This window comes from Pleuronectes platessa, chromosome 12 (assembly GCF_947347685.1).
Source record: "Pleuronectes platessa chromosome 12, fPlePla1.1, whole genome shotgun sequence".
In the NCBI taxonomy this organism is placed as follows: domain Eukaryota; kingdom Metazoa; phylum Chordata; class Actinopteri; order Pleuronectiformes; family Pleuronectidae; genus Pleuronectes; species Pleuronectes platessa.
In genome coordinates this window covers 3,967,385-3,976,762 of record NC_070637.1, presented here as the reverse complement: position 1 = coordinate 3,976,762, position 9,378 = coordinate 3,967,385, and the positions used below count along the sequence as shown (strand labels likewise).

The 9,378-nt window shown below is 40.9% G+C and overlaps 1 protein-coding gene across 1 annotated transcript; it reads right to left on the bottom strand.

The window, feature by feature from the left end:
* Positions 1-3,503: 3,503 nt before the first annotated feature.
* LOC128453755 (hepatic lectin) lies at positions 3,504-6,755 on the bottom strand. The gene is made up of 8 exons (XM_053436831.1): positions 6,541-6,755; positions 6,185-6,250; positions 5,361-5,456; positions 5,071-5,130; positions 4,860-4,922; positions 4,123-4,274; positions 3,919-4,043; positions 3,504-3,841 (listed from the first exon to the last, which is right to left on the bottom strand). The coding sequence occupies exons 1-8, from the start codon at positions 6,599-6,601 to the stop codon at positions 3,676-3,678; spliced, it is 789 nt and encodes a 262-aa protein (XP_053292806.1). The 5' UTR covers positions 6,602-6,755; the 3' UTR covers positions 3,504-3,675.
* Between the last annotated feature and the right edge of the window lie 2,623 nt (positions 6,756-9,378).

The following is a 9,378-nucleotide window of genomic DNA, read 5'->3' as shown; positions in this document are numbered from 1 at the left end:
CAAGAGCAGCTTATTGAGCTGAAGAGTGACAGTAGACTAACACATCTGTTTACCACCTCCCCTCTTTCATCATTCTGGGTAGCATTGATGCCGGAATACCCTCAGCTTTGCGACAAGCCTTAAAAATGATCCTCCTTTTTGCGTCGACTTATTTGTGCGAGGCAGACTGCGCTGAAAACTAAATTTCGCAACCGTGCACAGATCGAGGATGACCTGAGGATATGTTTGTCAAACATTGCCCCAAGATTTGAGGACCTTTGCAAGGCAAAGCAGGCTCATGTCTCACATTGACAGACCTGCAAGATTGTTTTTAAAGATCACAAGAGGCCCATAATAATAACAGTATCCTAATGATAGCAATAATAACACTTATTATTATCATGATGATAATAATAATATAATTATGGTGTTAATAATTATGATTATTATAATAAGAAAGCATGCAGGCTCACATGGCTGCTAATATTAATAGCCTATTAACAGGCCTACTACTACTGATCATAACAATAATAATAATAATAACAATAATAATAATAAATAGTTAAAGTAATAATAATTGTCTGTATGGGCCTAACAATAGCCTTACCTTGACATGTCAGGCCTATCAATAACAATATGATATCTATCTATCTATATATGGTGGTGTAGTTGAGGGCGGCAGTGGCCGGCAGTGGCCGGCAGCGGATGGGTGGGGGGGCCCCAACTACCCCTAACCAGCTTGCGAAAGTTTGAGAATCCCTGGCTTAGCCTGTATAATTATTAAGTCCAGTTGTGTTAACCGTTCATGGAAAGAATTTCTGTGAAGTCATCTTGCTGGTTTTCTGGCTCCTGCCATTGTGGTTCTGCTGTGTGATGCAGCTCAGTTGCTGTTCGAAGCTCTGTGTAGTCGTCTACTGTTGTGCGATGCAGTTGCTGATTCTGATCAGAATCAGAATAAGAATTATTTTATTTGCCAATTATGATTGCACATACAGGAAATTGCCTTGGTGTCGTCCGTTGGTGCACTGAACATAAAACTACAATATAAAAACAACTATATATAAAGTGACCGAGTTATGGGCACGTGCGGTGCTAAGGTGCAGAGATTGGTGAAAGTGCCAATAATTTATAAAGTATAAATTATGTGCAATCGCGACGCTGTTTGAAGGTTGGTAGAGCTTGGATTGGAGGAGGTTTCCCTCGGTCTGTGAGTGGAAAGCTGCACCTCTTGTGCAGACAGAGAGGTGGGTTGCGTTGAGGAACTGAAGAAGAGCAGTTAGACCAGCAAGACCTTTCCCCTCGGAGGGATTGCATGGAAAGAGAATGAAGAGGGGGAAACCTGGCCTTGAATTGGCTTGGTGACCTCACAGGTCATGGGGCCCAGAGTGACCAATAGTGGTTGACTCTGTGTTTCAGGTCAGTTTTCACACCTCTGTGTGACTTTGAGGCACCCTGGGAGATGGAGTTCTGGAGGCTCTGGTTTTCTCCAGAACAGAGAAACATGTGGCTTAAGAATTTTGACTACACATGTAGGCCGAACTGTAGTTCCCAAATACCAGGTGCCAACATTGAAATGTAATCGCTTTCTCTGCTTCCTTTCAGCTCTGAGTCGGTGAAGCAGCGCAGCGACTAGTTTTTCCTTGGGCCAGATCGCTGCTGTGTTCCCAGCAGCCCCCACTGGTTCTCCTCTTCCCCACTGGATGGCGACACCATGGAGGTCATGCTCGCTCGAATCCTCACAGTCCGAGAGCTGCAGGACAGAAGATCGCAGATATTCGGCCCAACGGACAACAGACGACACCTGTCGTGTTCTTTTATCCTGAGATATGAGAAGAGCCGGTCTCGGTTTGGTTCAACAAGCATTTACTTAGAAGCAAAGAAAAGGTACGGGCACCCAACGCAAAGCCCCGGTTGTCTAGTAGCACAAGGTAGTCAAGAGTCGGACCGAACTGACGGAGGATGTAATACTTATAACAGTAGGTAGAACTTGATTGGTCAATAACAAGGGGGAGTTGCCGTGATTTAGACTTGGTTCTCCCTTGATGGTGCGCATCAAGCCTCTAATGCAACCAGCCTCTTGGCAATGGAATTCATGAATGATGAGGAGCCGCTCCCAGTTTCGCCCCTCGTTTGACAGTTGCTGGGCAAATCTGTCACATTATGACAGTTTGGTTTGTGTTTTACAAACAAGCCTTGACTAGGCTGATGCCTTGTGGGTCAGCGTTATTGTTTATTGGAGTAAGGAATATTGTGTTCTGCTTTATCGGCTGTATGATCTGTGTGTGTAAACATGCGTATTCTCCAGACAAAACAACGTCTGCCTGAATTCTATCTAAGGCGTAGGTCACTGTTTCTTATAAGCACAGTGCATTCATGTATGTTTGATGTTTGAATAAAGCTAAGGCAGGTAGGCTTTAATATAAAAAGTTAGGAATGAGAACAAGTTTAAGTACAGTGTATTGTATGCCACAGATTTACGGTCCCCACAACAGGCAGCAGCTATTCCCAGCCTCTTATCAGACAGGTGTGAGACTGAACAGCGGTGTAAAACACACACACTAACTTCACGATTTCACGAGTTCAGTTTCATTGCCATCTCCACAGACACACACACAGAGAAACACAGATTAAAATGTCAACACCGGTCAGACTCTATGAGTTCTACCTCTCTAAGTGGGGAGTGTCTGACTCGCACTCTCAGTTGAGGACGCCTGAGCAGTTCAGATGTAACGACCTGTCTGAAATGTAAACGCCGTTTTTTTTCTCGAGCCAGATCGCTGCTGTGTTCCCAGCAGCCCCCACTGGTTCTCCTCTTCCCCAATGGATGGCGACACCATGGAGGCCATGCTCATTCGAATCCTCCCAGTCCGAGAGCTGCAGGACAGAAGGTAGCAGAGCTTCGGCCCCACGGACAACAGACGACACCACGTCCATTTGTTCTTGTTCTAGTTGTTAAAGACATTCTTTCTGATAGAAACTGTGAAGAAGAGACATCTTCATCAAGACATCCGGTTCTGACGCAATTCATTTATCTCCAGTCGCTGCACATTCATGTTTTTTTGTTTGTTTCCTTTCAGTCGGTTGAATGTCAACACTTTCATTTGTGACCTGAGATCTGCGTCATTTTATTTGGAATAAGGGAGAAAGTTTTGAAAAGTTATGTTTGATTTTCCTTCCCATCTTTCCTGATAGAGAAAGACTTGGATCTCTGCCTCACCTGCAGCGAAACCATATTTCTTCATTCATGTTTTAATGGAAAACTATTGAGTGTTAATAAGAACTGACCCAAGGTCTGGAAAGAGAAGCCAATGCAGAAGTGCCTGAAACTTGTATTCTCTCAACCGACCAGCAGAGGGCGACTCCACTTGTTGTTTCTATTGAAGTCTATGAGAAAATGACTCAAAATAACTTCTCACAATATTAATAAATGTCAGTAAACTTTTTTCCCGAGAAGTTGAAATGTTCTCAATCTCTAGTTTCTCACACAAACACTCAGAATAGACTCAACATGAAAAAAGGAGATATTAAATCAAATTTTTTATATGCATACAATAACATGGAAACTAAACATGAACATATGAGACTAGATATTATTCAAAGCTGTTAATGTCTGGAGAAGATCTTCATTAATAAAACATCATGCCTCAGTTTGTGAAAGTCACTGAGGACTCGAGTTCAATCTGATCCAACTGGATTTCAACCACATGCTTCTTCTGGTTTCTCACAAATACTTTTAAGAGACGATTTGCAGGATTTATCGATCCAGGACATCAGGTATTCCTCCCCCATTATCACACAGTTCTCTCCATCGGGATTATCCCCTTTCCTGTTGTTTGGCTCGTAGTGACGCCAAAACGTCAATCTGTGAAACACAGAACCGGATCCATGAAAACCTTCATACTGACGTCGATGACAAAAAGTGCTTTCTCAATAACAAACCTTGGATCCAGTTGTGTGTCGTCCACCCAAAGCCATACATCCTCGTTCTTTGAGTCTGTCAGTCCGATCCAGAACTTTTCCTCAGGATAGTCCATTTTTTTCATCAGTCTAGATTGCAGGAATTTCTGAAGAGAAGAAGGTGATATATCGGTGACGATGTGATAAAATAGGGTTAGGACATGGACCTGCAGCAGTGTTTTATACCTGCTCCTCTCTGTTGTTTATCACAACCAGGTCTCCCCTCATTGATTTGCATTGTGTTCTACTCTGAGTCCAGGATAACCTAACCGAGGAGAAGAAGTAGCACTTTCCTCCATGTGGCTCCCAGCTGTCCTCGCACCTCGGACATATTTCATCTTTGGAGAGATAACAGCAAAGGAAATCACTGGTTACTTTAGATCTGGAAGCTGCAGTGACTTTAAATGTGAAGGGCAGTGACTACGCTGTCCTATATCAGAGGCTCCTTCAAATGGGGCTGACAAATGCATCCGTCTAACCCAGAGAAACAAAGGCTCCAACGGGTGGATCCTTCCTGTCCCAACCTATCCCAGAATTCATTGCACTCAGGTGACAAACCCCTTTTCAAAAGGTTAATGGAGCCGGCAGGCGTTGAGACGTCCGATGCTTCTTGTTACCACTGAACATCTAATGGAACAAATGTTAAAATAAAACAAAGGGCATAAAAACGTTCTCATCTAGTCTAAGTTCAGCTCTGTTGCTAGGCAACAGCGGTAAGGGCAGCCACGAGCATGGAAATCCTTTGTAGATGATAATGTCTCGTTTCTGTTCCCAAACCACCAGGACGTCTCCTTCATGGGTCGGGTCGACCGCGTCCTCTGAAGGATGCAGCCGCTGAACTGAGACACAGGAGAAGTGGCTGTATCCGTCAGTCCTTTATTGTTTCTTCAATCATCATCAGGAGAAGCTAATGTGTGACTTACCTCTTACTGAAGGAGGTTGACTTGGCTGCTCCACTTTGGATGGTTCTGTCCCACTGAGGTCTTCTGTTAAATAAAATGTAACTTTTATCAGTCGTTCATCAGAATCATCAGAACAGAGAAGAAGCAGTAATGTTAAGAAACTACTTTACGATAAAGTGACCTTGCTGCGGATGAAACCTTAAAACCTTCAGGAAAAAAATGGAAAGTTTACCTGAGAGATGTTTTGCCTCACATTCCTCTAGAAGCTTCTTGGTTTGAGTATTTTCATAAACTGATTACAAAAAGACAATCTCATCAGTAAAGGTTAAACCTTCATTTGATAAAGTTTAGTTCTTGATGACGAGCAGGAGAATCATTAACTTGAAATGTAATTTAATTTTCATTTGTTGATTTAACATCAAAACAAACAAACATCTACAAGTAAAAGTTTTAGTTTCAAGAAGTGTTCGGACAGATTTAATGACTTGTTCTGAAAAATGTACTTCTAGGACTCAAACTCACGGGTTACACCAAGAGCTATGACGGCAGCTGCCAGGAGAGCACTGAGGACCAGCAGGGCCACTCGCTCCGATGTGACCCCCGATCGCCTGCTTGATGCTGCAGGTTGTTTAACAGCAGAAGAGAAAGATGATGAAGATAAATGTCTAATATTCATAACAGTCTTTAAAGATGAACTCCCACTTTCATGTCTTTTGTTTTTGCAGTCGACCAACGAAATGAACCCTAACAGATTAAAGAGGGATTGTAGCCGACAGGAAGGCTCGACTGGTTCTTTGGTGTTGACTATAAATATTTCTCTGTCAGTTCTTGTTTAGTTTTTTTTCACACCACTGACTTATACTCACACTTTTGTACAGGAAAAAAAAGCTGACAGTTTTTACTCCTTCTCTTAATCTTTCAAATAGAATTGAACTTCCTTTTTACTCGAACTAAAGAGGAGCATTTATTCACATAACTGGCTTCAAACTGATTTAATGTACATGAGGGTCAAAATCATTTAAAGGCAGAAAACACATTTTATTATGTGATTGAACTCAAGGTTTAGGACAGAAATGTTATTTTTTACTTTAGTATACACAACAATATGGCTGGAACTAACTTATGTCCATTATCATTTGATCTGCATATTATTTTTTTCTATAATACAAAGTCAGAAATATTGAAAAGGTCTTGAGGTCATTAGTGGTGTCTTCCCGAATCAACAATCAAAAACCAGAAGAAATGAAAATCGATTTTCATTTCTTCTGGTTTCAAGCACTTTTGGTCTTTACATTTCCTTTGAAAAACACGATTGTTAAAATAGTTCCGTGCAGTTTATCACCCACCAGGTCGCTGAGTTTCTGAGTAATTGACGTTGGAATAAGTGGGTTCATCCGTACAGGGTGTGGCCACTGCAACAAAAGAATATACATATATGTACATTTATGTTCTGCTGGTATAAGTGTTCATGTTTCTGTCAAACAGAAAAACACAAGGGATGAATCCTGGAGACTTCTTGAAAGTTTCAGTTTTGCAAAATGGAAAAACAGGGAAATCAAGTCCACCGAGTCAAAGACAGATGAAAATGAACAATTTACAAATGAACAACTCACTGTTTTAACATCTTAAATCAATAATAATAATAATAATAATATAAAACAATGTGTTCACTCAGAATTCAGTATAATACTTTAAAACTCACCTTCTGTGTTTCCCCCCGCTCTTGTGGACTTAATATTATAAAGAACTTCAGTTTCATCCATTTTCCTACTGTGGGACAATCAGTGAGGATAAATTTGGAATTAAATTTAGTTTTGTCAGAAACCAGCTGTTCTAATCTTTCCTGTCAGACTCAAATGTGCTGAAGGCTCCAAGAAGACGTCTAGTTCCTCAAGACCAGATCATTAACATATTTTACTTCCTTATGTTTTGGTCAAACGGCTATTTGTCACATTTCTAACAGTGTCGTCTCAGACGTGAGTGTTGTTATTCAGTTTGAATGTTTCATAAAGGAAGTGAGGAAGTTGTTTATTTTGAGTAAGTACAAATTTCTCAGTATTTTTTTATACAATGTACTTTCACATTTTAGTATTTGAAGTATATCTCGACATGAAGACTTTTCATTTTGAACAATAATTTTTGTATGATATATTTTATATGGAGTTTGTCCACAAATAAAATAAATTTAAGCAGATAATGCTCAACAATATAAACAATGAAAATTATGGAAACGTATTCCATTCACTGGAGCTTAAATAAATCTGCTCTCTTTTTCATAATTCATAAATGAATTCATAAATAATTCTATTGTTTTTCTTAATTCACAAGATTATTTTTGGATTTCATATCATTAGTTTTTCAGCTGTTTTTCCTAAAATTAGAAATAAGGTAATCTTTTTCATTCATATTTAATAAAAAACAAAAAAATACTCTTATAAAAAAACAATTTCAGATTTAAGTTTACGCTTACGCTTATGACATTTATGTTGCATTTGTTTTGTTATTAAAACTCTTTGAGTATTCAACTGTTTTGTAAATGTCTGGCAAGAGAAATAGCAGTTACCAAATTAGAGCGACTACTTGTAGAGGTTCTATTATGACATACTGCATACTAAATGGTTTTGTATGGTTTTGTATTTATATAGCACTTTTCTAGTCTTGATGACCACTAAAAGCGCTTTACAGTACAATTTTACATTCAACCATTAACACACACATTCACACATTGCATCTGTTCCTAGCACTTTGTTGTTCTATGGGGGGGGGGCATTCAGGGCTAAGCATCTTGCCAAAGGAAACTTCGGCATGCAGATGGGTCAGACTGGGGATCGAACTGCCGACCTTCAGGTTGGAGGACGACCACTCAGCCACAACACACCCAAAGATTAAAGTTCGATAGTCAAATCAGCAACGCAAGTAAAACAAAATGTCACTCGATGCAGCAGCAACAAGTAAATCAGTTCCTACACATCAAGACAGACCAAGCTTGCGGCAAAAAATAATACCAGAGAATGTCCAAGAGCTGCACAAAAATACTTTTTATAAGGCCTATGAGTCCTGGAAATTGTCAGCGAGAGAATACTGGAAAGTGAATGGAAACCTGAAATGACTGAATTGGAGCGTAAAAGGACAAAGAGACAATCAAAGCTAGAAGAGGAATGAACGAACCTGCAGCAGTTAAAAACAGAGAAGGAAGTCCAGGTGGCAGCTCCTAGAGTAGGAGAATATAACAGGTTTGAAGATGACTGCCCAAATGGGATGAACCATGAATCAGTCGCTGCTCACCAGGAGGCCAAATATGAAGCTCTGCAAAATTCAAATGCGTCATCATTTCAACCTCAACGAGCACCTCTGAGAGCAACAACATCTGAAGATACCGTCTCTCTGGCCCGAGCGATAGCAAGCGCACTCAGCATACCTCACTTGCCCGTGCCTGAGCCAGCACTGTTTAATGGAGATCCCATGAAATTCCTTGATTGGAAGATGTCTTTCACAACCCTTATTGATCAGAAACCTCTCACCAAGTGAGAAGATGTTTTATCTGAAAACGTACCTCGTCGGGAAGTCGCAAAGCAGTTGAAGGGTTCTTCTATAGGAACTCGGAGGACACATATACAGGCGCCTTGAAAGTCCTATATGAGAGATATGGGAACCCATTCCTTGTTCAAAAGGCCTTTCGAGACAAGCTCGCCAGATGGCCTAAAATCAGTGCGACTGATCCTTTAGCACTTAAAGAATTATAGGCTCATCCAATCCTCATCTGGACAGGCAACAAAGTCAGAGCTTCGTTCACAGGGTCGCTGTAAAATAAATTCCTGCCCCATCAGTCAATGATGTTTTGAAAGCCCCAGAGTTAGACTTCAATGAAAAGGTCTATGAGGACAAGTATGTATCTCAGAACACATCAAACAGAGGGAGGACAGACACTTTTAAATGCCCCCCCCCTCAAAAGTATCAGTCAACCTTTGCTACCAAACAAGAAACTAGCCACTGTTTGCCTTCAGTGTTTGAAGAAAAGGATAAAGGCTAATAAAATAAAAGAGAAAAGCTTTTACGTCGACGACAGGCTAGCCAGTGTTGCATCAGTTCAGGAAGCTAAGAAACTGGTCGTTGAGGCGCAGGACTTGTGCAATAATGGAGGACAACGCTTTCACAAGTTCAACTCAAATCGAAAGGAGGTCCTGGACTGTGTGAGCCCCTCAAAAAGAGCACCACCCATTGAACATTTTGAGTTGTAGATAGGCATTATTCCGACGGAGCATGCACTTGGTATTCAGTGGGCAATAGAAAAGAACACTGTTAACTTCAATATTATATTGAAAGACCATCCCTCAACTCGCCGAGGTATATTATCAGCTGTAGCTGCTCTTTTTGATCCACTAGGGTTTGTTGTGTCATTCAAGCAGCAGTGTCTTGTCAAAGTTGGTGATTGACGAAGGAGACCGCAGACCCAGAACTTGCAGTATAACAGAATTTATTACACAGAGGTTTCAGAAGGTCAGGACGAGCTCTAGAGACTCGGCGACATCACACAGCCAAA